Below are 14,352 nucleotides of genomic sequence, written 5' to 3' on the forward strand. Positions count from 1 at the left end.
AACGTGAAAGTCCCTGCTGAGATGCACATTTAGGTTATATATATAATAATTTTTTTTTTTATTTCTGATTTGAGTTTAATATCATAAACTCATGACAACCCCAAAAAAAAAAGTTACTTTAAATAAAATTAACAAATAAAATGAAAATGAACTGAAATTGAAATAAAACTGAAACAAAAATATATAATGAATATAAAAAAATAACTGAAATAAAATGACTAAAACGACAACCAAAAAAAAAAAAAACTTGTTACTTTAAATAAAATAAATAAATAAAATGAAAATGAACTGAAATGAAACTGAAACAAAAATATATAATATATAAAAAATATAACTGAAATAAAATACAACTGATATAAAATATTAAAAGAAAACTAGTTATTTAATTTTAGCTATTTGCCAAGGCAATATTTCTTATTTTCATTTAGTTTAATTTGATGTATTAAAATAACTAAAAGCAAAAGTAAAGCTGAAATAAAATGTAATAAAGATAACTATATAGACGTATTTATAAAAATAAAAAAGGTAATAAAAAGTATAAAAATACAACAAACATTAAAACTAAATATAAAATGAAAACAAAAATATATAAATAAAAATTAATCGAAAATATTAATAAAAACTATATCTCGATACTAAATTATTTTACTGGAATTATTTTTTTATTATTTTACAAATATTTGTAACTCAAATCAAGACAAAAATACTAAATAGGAAATCTTTTTTTTCCAGTGTTATTTCAATAAAATATCACTGACGTGAAAATGCACTGCAAAAATTGATTATTGGTTTTCCAGTACAGATATCTAAACAAGCAAAATGACGTAAGATATTAACTCTTGTTTTCTGGAAAATGTATCAAAATTAAGTGAATTTAAGCTTTAAAACAAGAAAAGAAATCTGATAATTGGGTCAGAAAAATAAACTTAATTGAGATGGAAAACAAGATTATTTTTCTGACTCCATCGGCAGATATTCTTGTTTTAAGCTTTAAACTCATTTTATTTCATTCATTTATTTATTTTAGAAAATGAGACCGTATCTTATGCCGTTTTGCAAGAGTTAAACACTCCTGGACGTCCATATAAAGCTCAAGTAAACATCATGTGTAAATGAAGCTCTGATAATTAATGCTTACACAAGCATAGTGCACTGAAGCTCTGATCAGTCGTATTTCTGCTGAAATGAAACTGAAGTTATGCTGTTACTCCGAGGAGTCGGGAGTTTCTGACACAACATCTCTTTCGTGCTCATTAATGCCTGTGTGACGTGTGTTTATGACAAACATCAGTGCACTGGATGAGGTATGTAATATTAATATTATACAGCATGCAAACAGTATATTATAGTGTAATATACAGTATCTGAGCGCTGAGATGCGACGGCTTTCTGTAACATGCCTCATATGAATCTTTTAATGCTGATGTGCACAAAAAAACTTTATAAACCTGTATTTTAAATTTAGGCATTTATTTATACACCGTTAAAAAAGTAAATAAAATCAAGATTACGTTTTAGAAAATACTGTTTAAAGTCTTTCTATTTCAGAATTACGTGTTTAATGTGTTGCGGTTTCATTTCTGAGTTAAAATTTATTTGAATCATATACAATTTTTTTTTTCGGTGTAGTTTATTAATAAACACTGTTTTAAAATCTCTGCATTCAGTTCACAGAAGATCCAAGTCTGTAATCAAAATGTTATTATAAAAGTTTTTAATCCTCCTTATGCATTTTTACCATTTGCTTTCATAAACCTTCATATTTAAAATAATAATAATTTTTTGATGCCTAATTGTTTTAAAGTTTAGTTACTAGTAACTAGAACCTTATGTTGTAAATGGATCTGATTATCTTAATTCACAGTAGTTATTAGTTTAGCACAGATGCAATTTATTTATTTTTCCATCTTTATTTTTTATTTATTTACATTTATTTTGTATATTTTTATTTATTATTATTCAATTTTATTCACTTTTTATTTACTTATTTTCTAAGAATAATTTTTTACTGTTTTTCATTTTTATTTGTTATTTGTATTAATATTGATTTATTTTGATTTACTTATTTTCTAAGAATTATTTATACAGTTTTTTTATGTTTATTATTTGTATTTATTAAGTGTAGTTATTTCATTTAATTTTTATTCATTTATTTTCTTATTTACTTTAATTATTTCCATAAATACAAATAAATAATATAAATAATAAGTAATAAATATAAATAATTATTTTTTTTATTGTTTTATTTTTTGTTTTCTATTTATTATTTGTATTGATTAATTTGTATTTATTCACGTTTAATTTTTATTTGTTTATTTTCTTATTTATTTTTAATTATTTCCATCTTTATGTTTATTTATATTTATTGTTTATATTTTTTTTAATTATAAATTTTTATTTATATTCTTTTTATTTATTTATTCTTGTTTTGTTTTCTATTTATCCGTTTAATAATTTCCTGTAGATTTTTCATAAAGCCAGTTTTTGGTCAGTTAAGTAAATATGTCATAAGATGTGATCTACAGATGTCTGAAAGCCCCTTTAAATATATTAGACAAGTGTTGAAGTGACAAAAACAGAAATGAAAAGCGAATGAGGAACTAATGAGATTATTTAAGAATATTTCCCTTTGTGTGTCACGAGAAATCATCAGCACCTGCTTCAACATGCCAGCGTGAGTCCTCTGCTGTTTCACACTCACTCTTTGCTTTCTGTCGATTCGTTACAACATTCAGTGATAAATGCTTGTTTTCAGATCTTCACGGTTACTGGACGGTCATGAACTGACGTCTCCGTATAAGAGTCTACATGACAGCTATGTGTCCAGTCGCAGGGTGAGCTTGACTCTTTCAGAGCGTCTCGTCGGATGTTTTCTATCTAGTGATGTTTTTGTGCTCGCAGGACTCCAAGTGTCCCGTCTCGGCTCTGCTGGCCGCTGGATGTCTGCTGGTTTTGGGGATTTTATTGGCCGTGGCTGTAATAGAGACGTTAAAGAATGAGGATCGGATCCACGAGGCTCTGAATCCTCCTCAGACACCGCCGTGCTGTAATCAAAGTGGCCCCATCGAGCAGAGCAGGTGAGCACACTTCCTGTTTTCATGCTTTCACTTCCTGCCACCTTCAGCACTTCTGCGCCACAGTTTGAGTTTAAGACCAGCTTCTGTTTGGATTTGGATTACATGGAGAGCTGACCTTTAGTTTACATGCAATTTCATTTAAAAAAAAAAGAATAAAACCGACTTCCCGTGGAATTTCTTTCTCTTTTTAAAAAGTTCAAGGCGTCACATTTCTTAGACGTGCATCTGAATGCTTTCGATTCATATGAACCCGAAAAATCCTGGCAAAAGTGATATTCAAACAATGATTTAAATTAGATTGATTTATTTCTGCTGAGCTTTGCTAGGCATAAAATTTGTTCAATTTACACCAAAGCAAATGCAACTGCTTTGACATTTACAGAAGTGTTGTAAAATTATTAATTATTGTATTTAAATACTTCACATTTTTTCTAAACTCATAATATGTACATTTAAAGATTACCCAGCTCAGCTCAATTCTATAACAGATTGAAATATGTTTTAGTGCCACACAATGGAATTGAATTTTTTTTAAATCTTATTATTTATTTATTTGGCAAATTCAGTGTTGGTTAGTGTATAGGATTCAATAGGCTTTTGATACAGTGCTATTTTTGTATCATTGATATACTATTATAGTTTTTGTTAATATATTTAAATTAGTTTGTATTTTTTTTATTTTGTCTTCATTTCGTTTTTAGTCAAAGTTGTAGTTATTTTGTTGTGTGTTTTTGTCATTTCATTTGAGTTATTTTGTACTTAAAATTCAGCTAAACAAAAATGTGAAGTGTCTCTTGGAAACTAGTTGAAATAAAAATACAATTATGATTTTAATATTTATACTTTTGAATTATTTAAATACCTCACATTTATTCTAAATTGATATGTACACCATTTAAAGAAATATATTGTATTGTGTATATATACACTGTTATTTTAATATAATTGATATAATATTATAGGTTTTGTTAATATATTTTGAATTACTTCTATTGTCTGTTTTCATTTTAATTTCAGTCAAAGTTTTAGTAATTTTGTTGTGTGTTTTTGTCGTGTGTATATATATATATATATAAACTAATCAAAAATGTGATGTTTTTTTTGGGAACTACTTGAAATAAAAATCTAATTATGAACAGGGATGGGCAGTATTTCAGATACATGTATTTAAAATAAGTATTTGGAAATACAAAATACCTTTTTTGTATTTTGTATTTTAAAGCCTTTGAAAAAAAAATAGAATGTAATTTGCATTTAAGTACATTTTTCCACACAGTATTTTGTATTTGTATTTTAAATGCATTTTCATGTATTTGTGCCCATTTCTGATTATGAATTTAGTTTTTATACTTTTGAATTATTTAAATACCTCATTTATTCTAAATTCATAATGTGAACACAATTTAAAGTTTACTGAGTTCAATCTAATGGAAATTTGTTTTTCAGATGAAATATTTATAACAGACTGAAATATTTTTGAATGCCACAATAGAATTGAACATTCTTGGTGAATATTCACTCATTCATTCATTCCCTCATTCATTCACTCGTTCATTCATTCACTCATTAATTTACTCGTTCATTAATTCACTTGTTCATTCATTCATTCATTCATTCATTCGTTCACTAATTCATTCATTCACTCATTCATTCACTCATTCATTCATTCACTCGTTCATTCATTCACTAATTTGTTCATTCATTCACTCATTCATTTACTTGTTCATTAATTCACTTGTTCATTCATTCATTCGTTCACTAATTCATTCATTCACTCATTCATTCGTTCGTTCACTAATTAATTCATTCACTCATTCATTCATTCACTCGTTCATTCATTCACTAATTCGTTCATTCATTCACTCATTCATTTACTCGTTCATTAATTCACTTGTTCATTAATTCACTCATTCATTCATTCGTTCACTAATTAAGTCATTCATTCACTCATTCATTCATTCACTCGTTCATTCATTCATTAGTTCACTAATTCATTCATTCATTCACTCCATTCACTCATTCATGCACTCGTTCATTCATTCATTCATTCGTTCATTCCCTCATTCATTCACTCGTTCATTCATTCACTTGTTCATTAATTAATTAATTAATTAATTCGGTCATTCATTCACTCGTTCATTCACTCACTAATTCATTCATTCACTCATTCATTCACTCACTCACTCATTCATTCGTTTGTTCATTCATTCACTCACTCATTCACTCATTCATTCACTCATTCATTTATTCACTCATTCATTCATTTGTTTGTTCATTCGTTCACTCATTCATTCACTCATTAATTTATTCACTCATTCGTTCACTAATTCATTCATTCACTCATTAATTTATTCACTCATTTGTTCACTAATTCATTCATTCGTTTGTTCATTCATTCATTCACTCATTCATTTACTCGTTCATTCACTCGTTCATTCACTCACTCACTCATTCATTAGTTTGTTCATTCATTCATTCACTCATTCATTTATTCACTCATTCATTCATTCATTCGTTTGGTCATTCATTCACTCATTCATTTATTCATTCACTCATTCACTCCATTCATTCATTCATTCACTCACTCATTCATTTGTTCATTCGTTCGTTCGTTCATTTCTTTCTTTCTTTTTAGGCATCATTGATATTTATATTTTTTAATATTTTTAATTAGATTTTATTTTTATATTTTCTGTTTTTATTTCAGTTTTAAAGTCTTAGTAATTTTGTTGTGGTTTGTAATTTATATATATATATATATATATATATATATATATATATATATATATATCTAAGTTTATATTTTTAATTAGATTTTATTTTTATATTTTCTGTTTTTATTTCAGTTTTAAAGTCTTAGTAATTTTGTTGTGGTTTGTAATTTATATATATATATATATATATATATATATAGTTATATATAGCTAAGTTTTAGTTTTTATTTATATTTAGTTTTTTAGTACTTAAACTTTATGTTGCCTTGGCAACTAGCTGAATAAAATAACTTTGTATTTATACATTTATTTCAAGTAATTTTTTTTTTTGAATGGTTTTAGGTTCAGTTATCGATTATTTTTAGTTCACTGTTGTGGTGAATTTGTGCTTGTATCCCGTCACTAACAGCACACAGATGATATTACGTGTCCCTTTATGAACAATGCCATAATTTTCTCACATTTCCGTGAGTGATGACAGTCAAACTTTGTGTGAATTTGCTTTCAAAATAAACAAAGCATGTGTTTTCTATGGAGGATGATTCGATAAACCGAGTTATGAATCTGTGAGACTCAGATTCGGGTCTGGTTGTGTGATTTCTCCCAGTATTGTTCTGGTTGAGAGTTTTCCTCTGGGTGTGGATTACGGGAGGAAGGTGAAGGCTGGAGTGAATCTGTTTGAAGCCTGGAAGGATCTTCTGTCTTCGGCCTCCAAACAGATCGACGTGGCGTCCTTCTACTGGTGTCTGACCGGCGAAGACATCAGCGTCAACTCCTCCAGCGACACACCGGTACCTTCAACACTGACACGAAGCCATGATTGCAATTAGGGGGTTGGGAGATATGGCAAAAATATCATATCACGATTTTTCTTTAGAAATATCACGATTCACGATTTTATCACAATTCTATTTTGCAAGTTGTCTGAGCATTACAGCCAAACTATTTTCCCTATTATCAAGACAAAGCCTTTCAAGGTAACAAAATATAAAAAGAATAATGCTGTCAATAGATTAATCGCGATTAATCGCATCCAAAATAAAAGTTTTTGTTTACATAATATATGTGTGTGTGTACTGTGTATATTTATTATGTATATATGAATACAAAAACATACATGTATATATTTTGAAAATATTTATATGTATTTACATGCATATATTTATATTCATATAATTAATATTATGTATAAATATATTTAATATGTAAATTAGTGCTGTCAAACGATTAATCGCATACAAAATAAAAGGTTTTGTTCACATATTATATGTGTGTGTACTGTGCATATTTATTATGTATATATAAATACAAACATATGCATGTATATATTTAAGAAAAATATGTAATGTTTATCTATTAAATATATTTATATATAATATAAATGATCTGAATATAAATATATACATGTGAATACATGTATATATTTTCAAAATATATACTGTATGTGTGTGTCTTTATATATACATAATAAATATACACAGTACACAGTACACACATATATATTATTTTGTATGCGATTAATCGCGATTAATCGTTTGACAGCACTAATTTACATATTAAATTATATTAATATAAATATATGCATGTAAATACATGTAAATATTTTCAAAATATATACATGTATGTTTTTGTATTCATATATGCATAATAAATATACACAGTACACACATATATTATGTCAACAAAAACTTTTTTGTATGCGATTAATCGCGATTAATCTTTTGACAGCACTAGTAAACATAGCATATTTTTCTGAAATATATACATGCATGTGTGTGTATTATATATACATAATAAATACACACAGTACACGCACACATATATTATGTAAACAAACTTTTATTTCGGATGCGATTAATCGCGATTAATCGTGTGACAGCACTAGTAAACATAGCATATTTTTCTGAAATATATACATACATGTGTGTGTATTATATATACATAATAAATACACACAGTACACACACATATATTATGTAAACAAAAACTTTTATTTTGGATGTGATTAATCGCGATTAATCGTTTGACAGCACTAGAAACATAGCATATTTTCCAGAAATATATACATGCATGTGTGTGTATTATATATACATAATAAATACACACAGTACACACACACATATTATGTAAACAAAAACTTTTATTTCGGATGCGATTAATCGCGATTAATCGTTTGACAGCACTAAAAAAAGAATGGTGCATATGTAGGCCAAAGTGGGTGAAGATAAAAATCATTGTCATTATTTTAGCTGTTATTAAAAAATGAGAACTAAGATACACATTACAAATACACATAATATACAAATAAAACAAACAGTGCTTTATTTTCAGGTACAGTAGGTGTATTTAGCAGGAGCATTCAAGAAATTGCATGAACAAATATAAAAATAAAACACTATATAGATTGATTCCTATGAAAGCAACTGTATTAAAGTTTTTCAGTCAAGAGTAGTGAGTGATTTTTCTCGTTGTGTTTTGGTGTTTTATTAACATTAAAGGAATAATTCACCCAAAAATAAAAATAGTGCTTTATTTTTATACCATCATTTACTCACTCGAAAGTTGTTTTACATTTTTATCGTCCACGATCAAAAATTGTCATATCGCACACCCCTAACTGCAATACGATGCATGTGAAGGTATTGCTGTTTTTGAAGCATGGTTTCTTGTTTCTCAGGGCAGAGAGATTTTAGAAGAGTTCAAGGCTTTACCGTCCAGAAACGTGTCTGTGCGCGTCGTCACCAGCATCCCCACTTTAGCTCCCAATTCAACCGACCTGAAAGCCCTCAAAGAACAAGGTCAGGAATGATGCAGCCTTATGTTTCATTTGATTTGATTTGACCAACTTCAGACTAGTTTCAAATATTTCTACTCTTAATTATCTACCGAAAATATTCCAGACATTTTCCTCAAGTCCTAACTAGTGTCGTTTGAGCATTATTTGTATACCATTCATTTTTTTATTAATATTTTGAATTAGCTTTTATTTATTCTTTATTTTTAGTTTTCATTTTAAATATTAGTTTCATTTTTAGTCATTTTGTTATGTGCTTTTGTCATTTTTTATTAGTTTTTTTAATATTTAGTTTAATATATTTAATAACCTTTAGTTTAATATTTATATTTTATTTGTTTTCTGTTTAATTATTGATGAAATTTTTTTGTAATTTTGTTGTGTTTTTGTCTTTATTTATTTATTTTACTGTTTAGATTTAATTTATTTTTATTTCAGTTTTAGTTTTTATTTATTGCCAAGGCAACATTTTAAATTTTCCTTTACCTTAGTTTTTTAATCTAATTCATTAATTATTGGTTTATTTTTTGTTGTAATTTTGTGTTTTTGTTTTGAACTACTGTTTGTTTAATTTATTTTTATTTCAGTTTTAATTTTATTTCAGTTTTAGTTTTTTTTATTTCCAGTTAGTAATTTTATTGCTTCATCTGAAACTTATTTCAGTTTTTACTTTTCCTTTAGTTTAAGTTTTTCATCTAATTTTTATATTTTATTTGTATAATTTTAGTTTTCATTTTAATTATTAGTTAATTTTTTTTGTCAATTTGTTGTATTTTTTATCATTTTTATTATTATTTTTTAATTACTGTTTAGGTTTAATTTATTTTTGTTTCAGCCTTAGATTTAGTTCAGTTTTAGTTTTTATTTATTTGCAGTTATTAATTTTATTGCTTCATCTTAAACTCATTTCAGTTAGTTGCCAAAGCATTATGTCTAATTTTTCATGTAATTTCCATCTAATTTTATTTTATTTTTTATTACTATTTAGGTTTAATGTATTTTTATTTTCTATGCAATTTGTTTTTATTTTTATATTTTTATTTTTAATTTTAATTGTTAGTTTAATTTTTTTAAGTAATTCTGTTGTGTTTTTGTCATTTTTATTGTGTTATATTATAATTTAGATTTATTTTTATTTCACTTTCAGTTTTAGTTTTAATTTATTTTCATTTGCTGCTTTTGTTAGTTGCCATTTTATTTTTTATTTTTTGTATTTTTAGATTTAATTTTTAATACTGTTATTTCTTTCATGTTACTGCTCAGATTCAATTTATTTTCATTTCACTCTCAGTTTTAGTTTTTTATTTATTTCCAGTTAGTAATTTCATTGCAACATTCCTAATTTTACTTTCATCTGCGCTTTTCATCAAATATTTGTTTTATTTGCCAAAGCAATATTTAAACATTTTCTTTGGTTTGAGTTTTTCATGTAATTTGCATCTAATTTTATTTTTTATTACTACTTAGGTTTAATAAATTTTTATTTTGGTTTCAGTTTTAGTTCTTTATTTCCAGCTAGTAATTTTAGTGCTTTAGTTAGTTGCAATTTTTTTATTTGATTTTTTTTTTAAAGTAATTTTGTTGTGTTTTTGTCATTTTTATTATTTGTTATATAATAATTTAGATTTATTTTTATTTCAGTTTTAGTTTTTATTTATATTAATTTGGTGCTTTTGTTAGTTGCCTTTTTTTTTTTTTTTTAGATGTAATTTTGAATTAGTCAAATCTTTTTGTTAATCTGTTTTTTTCTTTAATGTTACTGCTTCGATTACATTTATTTTCATTTCATTTCAATCTCAGTTTTAGTTTTTTATTTATGTCCAGTTAGTAATTTCATTGCAACATTCCTAATTTTACTTCCGTCTGAGCTTTTCTTCAAGTATTTCTGTTTTATCTTAGTTCAGCTGTATTTCAGTGATTGTTCAGGATAATAAGCATGTGTTTGGATGCAGGAGTGCAGATACGCCGCGTGAACTTCGGACGTTTGACTAAAGGAATCCTTCACTCCAAGTTCTGGATCGTGGACGGGAAACACGTCTACATCGGCAGCGCCAACATGGACTGGAGAGCTTTAACGCAGGTCAAAGAGCTCGGTGTGGTCATCTATAACTCCAGCGCTCTGGCTGCTGACCTGCAGAAGATCTTCCAGTCCTACTGGGTCACGGGTCGCTCCAACGCCTCCATCCCGGATCCCTGGCCTTCCGACTATGACACCGACATCAACGAGGAGCGTCCGCTGCTGCTCAATCTGAGCGGAGTGGAGAGCAAAGCTTACATCACGGTGATTCACACAAACTCTTCTGATCATAGATTACCGTGTGCTAGAAAACTGATGCTTCTGAGAGTTTGAAGACTTAAACGCACATCCATATAAAACTAATTCAGAGCTAACATGAGTTATAAATGTGACCCTGGACCACAAAACCAGTCATAAGTGTCCATTTTTTGAAATTGAGATTTATACATCATCTGAAAGCTGAATAAATAAGCTTTCCATTGATGTATGGTTTGTTAGGACAATATTTGGCAACTATTTGAAAATCTGGAATCTGAGGGTGCAAAAACATCTAAATATTGAGAAAATCATCTTTAAAGTTGTCCAAATTAAGTCCTTAGCAATGCATATTACTAATCAAAAATTAAGTTTTGATATATTTACAGTAGGAAATTTACAAAATATCTTCATGGAACATGATCTTTACTTAATATCCTAATGATTTTTGGCTTAAAAGAAAAATCTATAATTTTGACCCATACAATGTAATTTTGGCTATTGCTACAAATATACCCCAGCGACTTAAGACTGCTTTTGTGCTCCAGGGCCACATTTATGATACAAAAAACTTAAAAAACGTAAACAAAATGTTGCTTGGCCAAACTATTTAAAATAACATTTAAGTTGAAGTGCTAGAAGTAAAACTGAAGTAAAAAAAAATAAAATAAAGCTAAATGGAAATAAATATAATAATAAAAATGACTAAAATTAAAATGAAAACTGGAGATATAAAAATAAAAGCTAATTCAGTATATTAATAAATGTAAAAACTACAATAGTATACAAAACAGGGTTATTGACTAAAACTAAAACTGAAACATAAAAAAATCACCAACATTAACTAAAATAAAAATAAATATAAAAAACTAAAACTTATTTTATTTAAGCTAGTTTCTGAGACAAACATAAATCGTTTTAATTTAAACTTGATGTACTCAAATAACTAAAACTTAAATAAAAATATATAGACATAAAAAACATACTGAAAATGACAAAAATCGCCCAACAAAATGACTGAAACTTAAAAAATTACTAATTAAAAATATACAAATAAAAACTGAAATGAAATGAAAATATTAATAAAAACCATAATAGTGTCTTAATGATACTAAAATAACAGTGATTTAAAATACTAAAATAACAATTTTGCCAGCACTAATTCAGTATATAAATAATTTATATAATGTTGTATGTAACAGGGTGATTGTAGTTAACTAAAATTAAAACCTTTAAAAAAACATTTTACTTAACTTGAAATAAAATAAACATTATCTGAAATCAAATTCTAAATAAAATAAAATAAAAATAAACTTATTTTATTTCAGCTAGTTGCCAAGGCAACATATCTCATTTTAATTTAGTTTAACTTGATTTACTAAAATAACTAAAACTGAAATAAAAATAAAAAAGCTGTAGCTTCAAAATGGTGAAAAATGGTCAAGTTTTTAAAAAAGACATTAATAGTTTATTCAACAAGGCTGCATTAAATTGATCAAAAAGTGAGAGTAAAGACATTTATAATGCTACAAATTATTTCTATTTCAAATAAATGCTGTTCTTTTGAACTTTCTATTCATCAAAGAATCCTGAAAAATAAAATGTATCACGGTTTCCACAAAAATATTGCGCAGCACAACTGTTTTCAACATTGATAATAATCAGAAATGTTTCTTGAGCAGCAAATCAGCATATTAGAATGATTTCTGAAGATCATGTGACACTGAAGACTGGAGTAATGATGCTGAAAATACAGCTGCGCATCACAGAAATACATTACAGTTTAACAGATATTCACACAGAAAACAGCTGTTTGAAATTATAATAATATTTCACTATTTTTACTGTATTTTTAATCAAAGAAGCACAGCATTGGTTTGAGCACAGCTTTGCTCTTCCTCAGGCGTCTCCGCCGGTTTTCTGTCCGGACTCTCGCACACGAGATCTGGACGCGATCCTGTCGGCCATCAGAGGAGCGCAGGACTTCATTCATGTGGCGGTCATGGAGTTTTATCCGGCTTCCAAGTTCTTCCATCATCACGGGTGAACGGGGCGCGAGTTTGAGTGACATTTCAATGCGTTTCACATCATGAGCTTCATGAGCGTTTATGATGTTGTTTATGTGCTTCTGCAGATACTGGCCCGTGATTGAAGACGCTCTGAAGCGCTCGGCTGTGGACAGAAACGTCTCCGTCTGTCTGCTGGTCAGCTGTGGACAGGAAACAGATCCGGCCGTCTGGCCCTTCATCAGATCATTAGACGCGCTTAATTCGCCGTCAGACAACATTAACATCGCAGTGGTGAGTCACGTGTGAAGATCGAGAGAAAAAACCCTTTCATCAATCCAACTGCTTCATATAAAACTAATTACTGTAAAGAAAATAGTACACTGTAAATAACAGCTGGATGCCAGTAAGTTACTGTAAAAATATTTACGGTATTACTGTAATTGCATTTACAGTACAATAATGTCTTTACTGTATTTTATTTACAGTATTTTCATTTACAGTATCAGTACTGTAGAGTTTATTTTCATTTAGTTTAAACATTTTTTACCTGTAAAAAAGTTACTGTAAAAATTTGTACGGTATTATTACTGTAATTGCATTTACAGTACAATAATGTCTTTACTGTATTTTATTTACAGTATTTTAATTTACAGTATCAGTACTGTAGAGTTTATTTTCATTTAGTTTAAACATTTTTTTACCTGTAAAAAACAATCCAATTGTGGTACTGCACTGTAAACCGAGTTTATTTTCATTTAGTTTAAAAAAATTTTACCTGTAAAAAAGTTACTGTAAAAATTTTTACGGTATTATTACTGTAATTGCATTTACAGTACAATAATGTCTTTACTGTATTTTATTTACAGTATTTTAATTTACAGTATCAGTACTGTAGAGTTTATTTTCATTTAGTTTAAACATTTTTTTACCTGTAAAAAACAATCCAATTGTGGTACTGCACTGTAAACCATGGTTTTTAACATACCCAGCCATACACAATAACTCATGAGCTTTAGTTCTGATAATATTATTTTTAATTGTTGAACATTTTCTTTTTAAAAGTACAAATTACAAATCTTGACCTCAGATGCACTAGCTTAAAAAAAGGGTATCACCACAGTCCCCTGGGGACTTTGTATCATGGAAAAACATACACATACTGAAAAGCAAAAATTAGCAAGTACACTACCAGTCAAAAGTTTTTGAACAATAAGATTTTTTATGTTTTTAAAGTCTCTTCTGCTCACCAAGCCTGCATTTATTTGATCCAAAATACAGCAAAAGCAGTAATATTGTGATATTTTACTACTTAAAATAACTGCGTTCTATTTGAATATATGATAAAATGTCATTTATTCCTGTGATCAAAGCTGAATTTTCAGCATCATCACTCCAGTCTTCAGTGTCACAAAACCCTTCAGAAATCATTCTAATATGCTGATAAACATTTTTTAATATTATTATCAATATTTAAAACAGTTGAGTA

At 27.7% G+C, this 14,352-nt stretch overlaps 1 protein-coding gene across 1 annotated transcript in view; it reads left to right on the forward strand.

The window, feature by feature from the left end:
- The first annotated feature begins 2,452 nt into the window (after positions 1-2,452).
- Positions 2,453-14,352, forward strand: part of pld4 (phospholipase D family member 4) — a 19,823-nt gene continuing 7,923 nt past the window's right edge. Inside the window, exons 1-8 of the mRNA XM_016474165.1 lie at positions 2,453-2,674; positions 2,756-2,834; positions 2,902-3,077; positions 6,399-6,582; positions 8,469-8,589; positions 10,538-10,866; positions 12,761-12,900; positions 12,992-13,157. Of these exons, the coding sequence (XP_016329651.1) occupies positions 2,604-2,674; positions 2,756-2,834; positions 2,902-3,077; positions 6,399-6,582; positions 8,469-8,589; positions 10,538-10,866; positions 12,761-12,900; positions 12,992-13,157 (1,266 nt within the window). The 5' untranslated portion in view covers positions 2,453-2,603. The remainder of the gene's footprint in view (positions 2,675-2,755; positions 2,835-2,901; positions 3,078-6,398; positions 6,583-8,468; positions 8,590-10,537; positions 10,867-12,760; positions 12,901-12,991; positions 13,158-14,352) is intronic.

This window comes from Sinocyclocheilus anshuiensis, unplaced genomic scaffold (genome assembly GCF_001515605.1).
Source record: "Sinocyclocheilus anshuiensis isolate Anshui unplaced genomic scaffold, SAMN03320099.WGS_v1.1 scaffold208, whole genome shotgun sequence".
NCBI lineage: Eukaryota > Metazoa > Chordata > Actinopteri > Cypriniformes > Cyprinidae > Sinocyclocheilus > Sinocyclocheilus anshuiensis.